Source organism: Pelecanus crispus, chromosome 9 (genome assembly GCF_030463565.1).
Source record: "Pelecanus crispus isolate bPelCri1 chromosome 9, bPelCri1.pri, whole genome shotgun sequence".
Taxonomy (NCBI): Eukaryota; Metazoa; Chordata; class Aves; order Pelecaniformes; family Pelecanidae; genus Pelecanus; species Pelecanus crispus.
Window position 1 is genome coordinate 11,814,967 of NC_134651.1, and position 13,358 is coordinate 11,828,324.

At 41.9% G+C, this 13,358-nt stretch overlaps 1 protein-coding gene across 1 annotated transcript; it reads left to right on the forward strand.

The window, feature by feature from the left end:
* Window positions 1-247: 247 nt before the first annotated feature.
* Window positions 248-12,690, forward strand: LOC104034704 (cytochrome P450 2J6). The gene is made up of 9 exons (XM_009487774.1): window positions 248-418; window positions 1,782-1,944; window positions 3,100-3,249; window positions 4,340-4,500; window positions 6,445-6,621; window positions 8,474-8,615; window positions 10,348-10,535; window positions 11,719-11,860; window positions 12,512-12,690. Exons 1-9 carry the CDS (start codon window positions 248-250, stop codon window positions 12,688-12,690), a joined length of 1,473 nt encoding a protein of 490 aa, XP_009486049.1.
* The last annotated feature ends 668 nt before the right edge of the window (window positions 12,691-13,358 follow it).

Here is a 13,358-nt window from a genome sequence, read left to right on the forward strand (position 1 = left end):
GCTTGCTGTAACCAGCTAGGTATGCTTTTGGTCAGGGATCAGCTTGATGTATCTCAGCATGGGAAATGCATGGGGTGCAGGAAAAGGGCAGGCAGTGATAAAGAGGGAGGGACAGAGGGAGGGAAAGGAACCGAACTTTACAGAACTCAGTCTGCAGAGAGAACTGGTGGAACAAGAGGGAAGATCACCTTGTCCAAGCTCCAGTACCTTCTGTTTGACAGAGACAAGCTGATAAATCAGCTCTGAAATGCTGACAATAAGTCAAGCTTTTGTAGTCCTGATCATTTTTTTGTTAATTGTTGAGTTTTTCAAACTGCGAAAGGCATGCAAGCAATTCCCTCCTGGACCAACTCCTCTCCCATTGCTTGGAAATTTGGTGCACCTGAATTTTCAGTTTCATCGGGATCTTCTGATGGAGGTACTTCTTTTAAGATGCTCTTAATTGGCTAATTTTAGTCACAGCTTAAACAAAACTGTTTTTTTAATAGCAAAGTGAAGTTTTTAAGTCTTAGTAAGTTACAGACAAGGTATGGATGTATAAAGATCAACTTGATTCCTACATTCAGGTCACCTTCTTATGTGGAATATGCCATCTTCATGAGAAACTTAATGTCCTTAAGAATCAAATAAACTTGGGGGCAGGGTTTCTGACTTGTTATTAAAGTCAGCGAACACTAATAATTGAAAATATGCTTCTCCATTGCTGATAAGTCCATATGTGTTAATTTTTAAAATTCTGATGAACTGGCATTGTCTAATTTGATCATGGAGTGGGTAATATGGTGCATGTGTATGTATGCTTGTAATATGGAAAGCGCATACACTCCCCATCTTCCAACACCCCCTTAACACTATTTATTTCCCACTTGTTTTCAGAGACAGCTGCTCCTCCCCAGGCCAGCTCAGTCCCTCCCCATACCCTGGCAGTAATTCTTCTAATGATTTGCAGGTGGCCTCTAATTCAGGTCTATGCTTGAGATAGTACGCACAGATCATTAAGTGCACTGCAGACTCAGACACGCAGTGATGCTGTAACAGGAAGAGGAAAGCCAGCATCTAAAGAATTATAAGGAGAAGCGAGTGACTAGTGTGATCGATTGGATGTAATTTTGGTGCCACCTTAGACACTGCCTACCACTTCTTTTGTATCATCGTGGGTGTGTTGGAGCAGAGTCCCATTCTTGGACAGAGCTTTTTCCACAAATGATTGCATTTCCTCTGTCATACTCCTGTCCCTGCTTGGATACCTCTGTTGTCTCCAGTGGTCAGTGCTCTCCTCAGTACTGTGAGGAAACCCTGGACTCAGCTGCAGCCCACTGGCATTTCATGGCTGTTGACTGGTTTCTGGCTCCACCTCCTCTCCTGGAGCACACAGATGGAGCGGATTTAATCAGTTGGTTTCCTTTTGCAAAGGAAAGGCTAGCTGGAGGCATAGAGTCCCGGAGAGGTGCGGAATGTGACTGTTCAATTAATGAGGTACAAATGTTGGGGTTGGATGTGATGCAACATAAAATACAAAGTTTTCTTTCTTTTGCTGCAGTGTTGCTGCAGCCTGTCCTTTGAAAAGAAAATCACTTCCCACCGGGTAAATAAAATTGGCTGCTGAAAGCCTCATACTCAGAAAAACAACAGTCTCTTTCTGCTTCTAGCTATAATTATATTCATAAGGATGATGTTCTCAGCACAAAATTGGCCATTGGGCTGGTGCATAGCAGATGCAGTGTCTGTTTGAGACGTATGGGGTTTCATCTGTTCTTTTCTGGCACCTTTTCCACTTACAGCTGGCAAAAACTCATGGTAACATATATACTTTGTGGTTCGGGTGGACCCCAGTGATCATACTGAATGGATATCAAGCAGTGAAGGATGGCCTGACTACACATCCTGAAGACGTTTCTGGGAGGATGATATCTCCTTTCTTCAGAGCAATGGCGAAAGGAAAAGGTGAGATTTGCCTGCTATAAATAGTGCACAGGAATGTTGACTTGGCAAACTACTCTGCCTTGTTAGACTCTCTACCCTCCCATTCAGAATGCTCTGCCATCAGATAATGTCCAAGTCCTCCATTAGCTCTTGAGAATAACTTACTATTTGTCGTGATGGCTTTTATCCTGAGCTTTCCCAAGCGTGGGAAACACTCCAAATCAGGTTGTTTCTAGGTGACCTTCAAGATGTATGTGATCCCAGCTCAGAACTTAGCAGTTTTGCCCTCCTCATGGAAGAATCCAATTTTCTGCAAACAATTTTGCTGTACATTACATGAATGCAAAGCTTGTTTATATGTTTGGTAACGGTATATATTATGGTTGCCAAACACCTTCCATCATCAGAAAGAGACCTGTAACACCCTCCTTCAGAAGTTTCATTACTGTGTTTGCAGCCACCCTTGAATGTTTGGTGAATACCCTTTGATTTTGTGCGAGTGCCTCCGACACACGAAAACCCACTTCTCCTTAGTGTATTTTATCAGTTTACAGTCTTTTCTTTTTCCTCCCCTGCATTTGCTATACCAAAGCAAACACAGATTGTTTAAAGCTGGATAAAGCATCACCATCACAGCAGCAGTTCAGGGCTCCTCAGGTAACCATTAGCACAATTTAACAATCAGTGGAGTAGTCTCCCTTCCAGAGGAGAAACAGGGCCCAAACACCACTTATCCTTCACCTTCATCACCTCAACCTACAAGCATCACATTAATTGATCTATATCTCCATAAACATACCCTGGTCCTGTACACTAGTCTGTAGAAATTCATCCAGTTATTCCTGTCTTGAGCATGAACACTTGAGTACGGCTAAAGCAAATCTTCTAAAAAGGCATCTTAAGGTTTTGGGGTTTTTTTGAAGACATCAAGAAATGGAGCAGTCAGCAAATCCTTAGATTGCTTTTTAAAAAAAATAACTACATTCAATATTAAGAGCATGTGGTCTAGTTATATTTTGGGTATGTTTGGCTATGATTTCTGGTTACTGATAATTTCACCTAAAGATACTTGTATCACAGTGTATTCCCTGATTTACTCCATGTATTTTATGATATATTTTTAAATTAATCATTCATGTCTATGGCAAATATTAATATGCCAGGGAATACCCTCAGGTATTATACTAGCAAGCGGACGCTCCTGGAAGCAGCAGAGACGCTTTAGTATAATGACTCTACGCAATCTGGGAGTGGGGAAAAAAGGCCTGGAGTATCAAGTGCAAGCGGAGGCCTCTCACCTGGTGGAGTTCTTTGTGAACCTGAAAGGTATGTATCTGCTAAGAAAACAGACACTTTTCAGTCCTGGATCCATATCTTTAGTATGCAAACTTACCTACCCCTTTCTAGGGTCGGGGTAGGTCCAGGGTGGTGTATCCAAACTTACTAAAGCCTGAAGAGCAGATCGAGTGTAGTATCACAAGTGGGAATTTCTTTCTTAAAAAGCTGTTCATAAACCTAATGAAATTGGGAACTTCTGAAATTCCACCTCCATGGGCTTATGATTTGTCTATGATATGATTGTACAATGATATGATGTCACTGAACTGCACAGCCAAGCCATTCTCAGACTGCCTACAACAGGTAACTAAAGAGTATTGCAGAGTTTAATAATTTCTCTTAATCTCTAAATTTCAATGACGTTAGGTGCCATGAAGTAAACTGGATATTTTAGTGTCTGGCAAAGTAACTATTGGCAAGAGAATCAAAGAAAGTAGAAGGTGGGAGCAGACTTCAGTGGATTATCAGGTTCATCCTAGAGTCCAAGCCAGGATCATTTCTGTCCAAATAATTTTTGATGGATGTCTGTCTCATAACTTTAAAAAAATCATCAGAAAGAGATATGATGACCTACTGTTTACAGCTGAGACTAATAATTTTATGTATACTTTGCAGTTTCTATCCATCTATTCTGCTTCTTAAACCTTCCCAAGTTCCTTCAGCCTTTCCTCCTAAGTAGATTTGTACATTTTTGAACATGTCTGTCACTGTCTTCTCTTAGTTCATCTCCACTGATGCTTCTTCCTCCTCACTTTCTGACTTGTCTTCTTCCACGTAACTGAGGACAGCAGATTTGATATGATATCCCCTAATGGATCTTAGTTGTACAACATTATTTCACAGGAAGGGCTATGAGATTGTTTTAGAGCTACGAGAAAACAGCTTAACAGTGTCCTTTGCTCTAATGCTATGTTTTATTTTCATGAATACACACATTAATGCCACATCTCTGTCCCCATTCATGACTCAGCTGGATAAAGAGAACATTTTATATAATCTCTAATAACATCTTGTCCTATCTGTAGAAGGAACACCTGAAGAAAACATTGAGAGTGAATACCAGTTACTGTGTTTGCAGGAAGACCTGTGGATCCTTCTTTCCCTCTTTTCCATTCTATTTCAAATGTAATTTGTGCTCTGGTTTTTGGATATCACTTCTCTGATGATGACAAAATCTTCCATGAACTGATCAGTGCCACAGAGAATTTATTCAGATTTGCAGGCAGCTTTGTTCATCAGGTGAGTAAATAGTATGCTATTTTTTTCTGAAATAGGTAGAAAATGAAAGTGCAGATACAAAAATGTGTCTTCACTAAATACGGAGCAACTGGCAAATGCAAATTAAGAGGTGTCCTTGGGGACCTTATTACTGCCTCCTTGGTTTTGAGACCATTTTTAAGAACTCTCTTGTTTCTTTGCAAGTTTAGGGGACAACTCTCTGTTGACTCCTGGCTTTAAGCCCTTCAGCATTTCTGAGACTGTTAACAGAAACATTTAAGCCTAAATTGAGACTGGAGTTTGTAATAAATTTGAACTCTGCAGTGCTGCTCCTCCCACCTCTGTTTGCTTCTCTCCTCCAAAAATGGGTATCACTGAATTCACTGTTCTGCTTTTTACTACTCTGCAAATTGTATGCTGACAATTTTCTTTTTTTTCCTTCCCTCACAAATAATAAAATATTCACTATGAATATTTCCATTACTTCATTATAGCTCACAATTCACACATTACAAAAACAATACATATATTCTTGGACAGTCTCACAATTCAAGTTCTGTCAGAGAATATTTGGTAGGTACCTCCCACAACATACCATAAAGGTCAACTTTGCACTTGAAGTGTCTTGAAGTGCACTTGAAGTTTTCCCCATGAATTATACTCTGTGGTTTAGGCTCTTAAAGAGGGACAAGCTGGGTGTAATGGGGACTGTGGATGGCATAGCAATTCCATTGACATTTGAGTTTTACAAGAAAAGGCAAACTAAAATGTTGAAGTGGTAGTAAACCTTTTCAACAAATCTATCATATGAGGGTAGCACTATACAATTTTCCCATAGTAAAAAATAGAAAAATAGATTAAATTTGTGGATGATCAAAGCCAGGAGACCTTAACAATACAGAGGATGTTCAGGATATTCTGCTGCAAGAGCCCATACACACTGTGGATTGGAGTTATAAGGAAGGAACAAACTGTAATAGTACAAAATTAAATTATGAAACATATTGGGAATTAATGAGATTAATATCTGCTATGAGCTTAGAACATTTCAGTGCAAAGGTTAAGAGGATTGGGCCTGGTGTAAACTAGCAGATAACAGGATGAAAAAGGCAAACGGGATCCTAGAGTGTTTCCAGCACTATTTTCCCTTTAGATCCAGAGAAGGGTTAAAGTAGGTTCTGGTGTGGAATAATCTGTGGGACCTATTCTAGAGTCTTGGACACCTTATATTGTGAGTCTGGAGTGAAACAAATGTAGAGAAGTGTTAATGGGATGACCTATAAACTGTCACTTAACAAGCAAAGTCTCTCTAATTTTAGGTCTGAAAGAACAAAGAGAGGAGAGAGAGAGAGAAATGCTGCTTGCCTGGCAGGGTGGAATGGCAGATGCTGCAAAGAGAGAACTATCCAAGCTAGAGGACAGTACTTTGAGCTGACAGATGTATGTATAAATACACTCAGAAGACTGAAGATGTAATATTTCTAACCATCAGAATAATTATTGGTCCTGTAGCAGTCACAAGGACTCTGATGGGGAAAATTACATTAACTCTCAGAGTGATACCCACTCTACAGTTTCCTTCTGTGAGCTCCACAACTTCCACCAGTTACTAGAGAGTGTTAATCTTAGTAGCCACACGGTATCCAGAAAGGATGTCCTTACATTTTGAGTGTGTGAGAGCTAGGGTCTCCAACTGTGCAGGAGTAAGGTCTTCTAGTATTCTGCATCAGTCAAGTAAACTTACTGGCATGAGCAGAGTGTTGTCAGTACTGCCTTGACCCCCAGGAGTGTGTCAAAATTACTAGTAAATTTTTCCCATGTGATGGCAAAAATCTGCCCAAAGCAATGCTAATTTGTTTATTCCACTATCAACATTTCCAGACAGGATAATTTGGCTTTATGGTGTTTCTAAAAGCAGCTTTGTTACTGACAGATAATTCTACCTCTTGTATGTCACTCCCACAGATGTATGAAATCTTCCCATGGCTGATGTGCCATCTCCCTGGTCCTCATAAGAAAGCGTTATCTTGCTATGATGCCCTAAGTTCTTTTGCAAGGAAGGAAATCAGAAGACATGTGGAGAGAGGGATACCAGATGAACCACAGGATTTCATTGACTTTTACCTGGCTGAGATGGAGAAAGTAAGCGTTTGTTCTGCCTGATCACACATTTATGGAGTATAAGGCCAAATAGGCCATTAAATCCTCCAGTCTGACCCCTTCTGTCATAGTTTCTTACATTTCATAGGCTTCTTAATGTGAATACAGTAGCTTGGGACTTACTAACTCATGTCTCCCAGAAAGGCATCCAGTTTTATGTGTTGGTTACATGAACTAATTACTACAAAGTATGTTAGGGCGTGAACTCATGAGCTATCACCTGCGTTCCATAAATATACATGAGTATACTTCAATCCTGTAGTAAATATGAGACAGTTTATGCCTGTAGGTTACATAACTTTGGTAGACCACATCACCTTCTACAGCAGGATACCTCGTGTTTACAACAGGATTAAATATGCATCATAGATAATTATGCTGAAATAGCTGACATGCTTCTTTGGATTTCAGTGTGTGTGTCCTAACACTGGCTGTCCTTGTGCCACACAACTGTGTGGTTCCTCCCTTGCAAGGGAACAATTCGTGAGGATCTTCCCTTCACTGGAAACTCTCTTTAGGTCCTGGTCTGAGGAGATTCTCTACTCTTTAAAAGATTCCCAGGCTATCCTGAAATCCCCTGGTATCACTCCTGCTGCATCAAAAAGAGAGCAGTCCTTCCACCTCCAGCCCAGTCCCTTTCAGCAGCTGCACCTCAGCAATCCCAGCCTACCTGATCATTTGATCAACCTTGGAATAGGTATTTTATGCATCACACCTGTCAGCTTTCTTGGCAGATGGATGCTGTGCTCAGTAGGTCCTAAATGGGATGCCTTTGGAGGTTCCAAGCCTGCTCTCCCTGCGTTACCTCTAATTTCCCCACAGTTTGGGACACGGTTGGCTTGGCACCTATATTCAAATTGGAGGGCCTAGGAGACATTTTCGCAAAGAATGCCATAATAAGCTGCTAATATTCTTCCTTGCCCAGGCTATTACTTTCCATAGCAGGAAGCGACTCATGAGCCAGAGAGGCTCCGCTAAGAGCACCAGAGTTTCTGCTTCAAACTTAGTCATTCTGGGATACTTTTGGGAGCTAAAATAATTGTCTCTTTCCTAGGGTCAATGAAGTTTATGTAGCTTCCACCTCTGGTCATAAGCTTTCAGCTAGTCAGGCTGCCATGTTCTCACAGTGTTGGCTCATGGGCTCTGGAAGGAGCTGGTGCATCCTCTTGTACATTATATTTCAATGAGTACAACACGATTTACTAAAATAAGCATTTTAGAGGCAAAGATGCAGCTTTCTCTGGCATCATGGGTGCAAATTATTGCAATCTGTTTATTTTAGAATGGTTTTGCCTAATGTATTTTCTCTAATTGTTTTTATACTTTACTACCTTGTTATAAGAAGAAAATACTTGGGTACTTCTCTCCCCGCAGTTCACATCTATCCTAAACTGAGAGAAGGAATTACTCTCAAGCTGTTCTGTTCAGATCCTTTTATTCAGTTAGGTTTTCCTTTGGTATCGGCTAGCACCATTTGACAGCATACTGGAGAGACCAAGGCCTAGTGAGTGACACATTGTGGGGCACTTGTTTAGAAGTACACTCTAGCCTAACTGCAAAACTTGTAGTGTGCTTTAAAGTTTTCATGGCTTACTCAACAGGCATAAAAGTGCTTGTTTTTTAATGAAAGAGTATTCCGCCTCATGAAAAAGAGCAATGCAGACTTACAGTGTCCATTTGGGAAACTATTAATCTCTTAGTACTCATCAAAAACTATAATTTTGAATGTTCTTTGTGCACGTGCCAGCTGTGGAAATAACAACTCTCACACAGGAGGCATAAAGGATGACCTGACTTTTATGCTTTAACTTCGACTTTTTATCATCATCTACAGTCTAAAGATGGGGTCAAGCCCAAGTATGATGAAGACAATTTGGTATGTGTTATAAATGATCTTTTCCTCGGTGGATCAGAGACCTCGAGTACAACATTGTACTGGGGACTGCTCTATATGGTAGTGAATCCAAACATCCAAGGTGAGAGGGATTCTTGCTGTGAAATGCTGTGGGTACTGCAAATGTTAATGATGGCTGAATAGAATGAGTTGCAGGCAAAAAAGCTACTAGTTGAGCCTGGCTCTCACTCTCTGAAAACACAAAGAATGGCAGCAGAGTTAAAAATCAGAGGCCCATCCTACAACCTGACCAAACCAGCTGGCTGAAGGCACTTGCAGTGAGACAGAAGTTAACTCCTTGCAGTGACAAGTCAGTGAGGTGCTCTGCATGGAGTGTTTCCAGGCTGACTGATGGCAGCAGGAACAGAGGTCACAGCTCTAATGAGTCCTGTCTGCACCAGACATCATTCGGGTATGAGGAGTGCTAACACAACTCTGCCATGTTTGCCACACAGTCAGCCTACTCTCTCTTCCCCTTCTGGCACACCACTCCTTGCTGAGCACACCAGTACTCAACCCACTGGATCCCTTACTGGACAAACCAGCTGGACAGATCTTGGCAGGTTACAAAGGGCTGCAGGTTGCCCTAAGGAAGGCCCATGGGCCTGGTAGAGACGGCTACCTCTTCCTATATCTTTCTTGACAGGAAACAGGTAGAGAGATGCAAGATAATTTGCACAGTGCAAATCCATATACTTCCTTGAAGAATGCAGTGACTCCTTCCTGTCTTTGCTGAGTGCTTTGTGCACAAGGCTAGGCAATGGGCATCCATGGAATATGGGTTGCTCAGGGGTGGCCTCGAGGTTTCAGTAGAGCATATTCTGCACGTAACCAGCTGAAGGTGTTAGCATCTAGTCTTTAAATAAGCAGTAATGTTGTAGTTTGTTCACAAAGCAGCACACAAACCTTAGGAGAAAACAAAGTGTGAATGTGGAATGACTGTAAGGGATGGAAAGATTGTAGAAATTAAGAAAGTGTAAGGGGAGGATTCTGGCTGCCTGATACGTAGAGGTGGTGTTTTCAGGCAAGGACTGCTAGCTAGCAGTACACACAAACTGTCCCTGTCTGAGTTAATATTGCAAAAGAGGTTGCTTACCAAATTAACATCAATTCCATGAATGCCTCTGTAGACCCAGGCTGAGTTTCCTCATCCACATCTATGTCAGGAAAAGAAAAGATATGGCCAGGGTTTAAGGAGGACTTGGGTACTCCTGGGGCTGGTGGCTCTTTCATCTGCTGTGCCTGAGCACTGAAAGCAAGGGAGATACCTGTATTCCCACAGCCTCAGTAGGAGGCTGAAAAGGCTGTGTCATTGAGTGCATATTTGCATCCCAGGTTTTAGGCTAATTCAGGTGTTGTTTGTTCATACAGTGTGTTGCCATACTTGGAGCAACTCTGCTCAACTCATCCCTGTCACTGGGAGTTAATATCTGAGGCATTTATGGCAATTTTGCAAATGAGATTTAGATTTTGAGATAAAGTAAACTAAGCAATCCCTAAATACCTTCAAAATCTGGAGCTGAGTGACTCACCCTACACCCACCAAGCATTCTGTAAAATAAATGTCAGAGCTGGAATAAGTACAGTATAATCTGTGCTTATGATTCTGGACCACACTGTGTTTTTTTTCCTGTTTATATTTTTTTTCATATATTTCATATATGAAACTCAGGCACTAAATAATATTAAATCACAGATTATACACTTTATGTACTATGTGGAAATAACACATTTTCCTGTGGCTCTAAGAAAAGAGACCAGTTAAAATATTTCATGCATTCTTCCCATCTGAAATGGTGAATATTTCTCTACAGAGAACGTGCAGAAGGAGCTGGATGCTGTTTTGGGCCCTTCCCAGTTAATCTGCTATGAGGATCGGAGAAAACTGCCCTATACAAATGCTGTGGTTCATGAGATCCAGCGCTTCAGCAACATTGTCTTTGTTGGCATGCCCAGAGTGTGTGTGAGGGACACGACATTGCTAGGATTCCCCATCAAAAAGGTACAGACACATTTTCAGCCTCTGTTCTTTCTTCAGCAGAGAGACATTTAGCTTTTATTCCAGTTTTGTAGCCTGTGTTCCATCTAGAAACTATTCTTCATATAACCCAGGAACATGGTGCCTGGGGAACAGTTACCATTTGTGGCTTGGGGAATGAAGTAAGTCTCTCACTCAGCACGTTGAAGCTCAGAAAGCTGATAAGACCCCTGCCATGGAACCTCGAGCTCCTGCCCTGCTGATCAACAGCACAACTGCAGAGACCAGCTCTGCTTGGCTGGGGATGAACTGAGAGGAGAAACCAGTTTGCCAAAGCACTGGTTAAGACATCCCTGCCCAACTTGGCACTGCCAGCAGTCCTGGAAGGAAGAGGACTTGTGAGAGGGCGGGTCATAGCTCCACTGGCTCCATGAACTAAGGAACCTGCCTGAATCTGTAACAGATAAGAGACAATCAGCTACAGTTGACAGCGAGGGAGTTGCTCCGAAATACTGCCAAAGACAAGTGTTCGCAGCCAGTAAGGCATTTTGTAGGGTGACATAAGCTATGCTGAGTGCCAGTTCTCACTGTAAACGCTAGCAAGAAACAGGAATTGGTTGCTTTTATTGCAAGAGAGATGGGAGAGGCCAGCGCCATTACTGGCATCCAGGACTGGCCCCACCTAACTCATTTTTGCAGTGAAGGTTTCACTCTGTTCTGTCTGCTGCTGACAGCCAGGTAGCTAAGGCACACAAACTGGTCTGCTGGGAACAAGGAGAAAAAGCCTGAAGTACTACTGCTAAAAGGGCTCTGAGACTGTTGTCAATGAAGTATTACAGTTATTTCTGGATGCATGTCTCTCTCTTAAGCCTGAAAGCAGGTTTCCAATGCTGGGACATGAATATCAACAAGAGTCCTGCTAGAAGTGTTACTAAGATTATAAAGTAGTAAAAGTGGTCACAATGCAGTTGCACCAACATCACTAATACTGTTAACACCCACTGACATAGCTACAGGGCTGAGAACTGATAATGTCCTACTAAGAAAATGATCACAGGCTCCACTTTTCCAGGAAAATGGTCTTCTAACCACATCATATCTGCTCATTACAAAGAAATGGCAACAAGCAGCAGTTTTATCCACCAGGCAGAAACTGATGGGTGAGAGACTAGTAGATAAAACTGAATCAACAGTTTCTTCCTTGCAGGGCACCATCATTATGCCAAATATAGCATCTGTTCTGTATGACCCCGAGCAATGGGAGACACCACGACAGTTCAACCCCGGCCATTTTCTGGATAAAGAAGGAAACTTTATACCTCGAGAAGCCTTCTTACCATTCTCAGCAGGTAAATGCACTGACAGTTTGAAGCAACCCAACAGATTAGGTGAAGAATACAGAAGTATGAGACTATGGTATTTCTTCTTTCTCTGCTGTTTGCCGCTTTTAAAGACCAGTACTGGCTTGTATCTGCCAAGGGAGATGCTTCTGTGCTGTCAGACCCCAAACTGTTCTTAGGACACCGTAGCGGGAATCCCACTCAAACTGCTGAACCTCCTAGGCTTGTTGCATGCTGCAGTCATCCACAGATTTTGTCTGTAGCATTCTTTATATGTACTTTTTTTTCCTGAGAAGCCATCCAACTCAAGATATTCTATGATTCTGTGTGTCGTGTGTACTGGAGTTACTTGCAATCCCTTTTAAAGGAACAAGCTGAAAGAAAAGCAGAATGCATCCTGGTAAACAAAGGATTAAGTTCTTGCTTACAGAACTGAAAATCCACTTGCAAAAGAAGGAAATAAGATAACAATGCACAGTTAGAGATGAAACTTAGCAGTAAAGTTCCTCTGGCTTTTTCTTTCCTTTTATTTGTCTGCTAGTCTGGAAATGTGAATGTATTATTCACCTGTTCTGCTCCTGTCATTGGTTCCAATGAGGAACCCTTGGAAATTAACAGTAGCCCTAGATACTCACTGTCCTTCCCCTCTTCCTTCTGCAGGGCACCGTGTGTGTTTGGGGGAGCATCTAGCAAGGACTGAGCTCTTTATTTTCTTTGCCAACCTGCTGCGGGCATTCACCTTCCAGCTCCCTGAGGGGGTGATGAAGATCAACACAGAGCCCATTTTTGGGGGTACGCTGCAGCCCCACCCATACAGGGTTTGTGCCATTCCACGCTAGGCATGTCACAGACCAGCATGAGACAGCCACCCTTACCTCAGTGAATTTCCTCTCAAATGTATAAACCTTCTTCTACTAGCCAGGATATTGATATTAGTCTATCCCAGGGCTATTCAGAAAGCAGATGCAAGCCAAGATCCAGACTACCAGTACTTTTGGTCTGGTCCTTGTGGAAGTCCCAGATATTCTTGTGAGGATCTTAACCATTTTCGCCTCATTGGAGAGCACTTGAAGCAAGATGCTATGGTTCTTAGCTGAAGCCAGCATGCTGTGTCTCCTTGTGCTAGCCCAGCAGAATCGTCACGATGCTTACTCCTGAGCGAACCTCAATAAAATTCAACAAAGGATCTCACCAAGACCCACGTATGTGTCATTTGAGTGGTTTGATGACCTCAAGTAATTTGACTCTGGAAAAGGCACTTTTAAAGCCCTATTTTGGTTTTACTGTCCTGAACTTAGACACTTTCATTTGTTGACAGGTTGCAAATAAAAAAAACCCAACACCCAAAACCCAGGAAGCACATTAGATTGTGGGTGCATTAATGTCTGAATTTGATGTAAGTATCTCCCACGTAGAAGATGAAAAAAGTCAATCTAAAGTTGAAGAAAGAAACTTACATTTGGTGTTTACTAGCAATGTGAATGTGTGACGTTGGCAGGCTGATCAT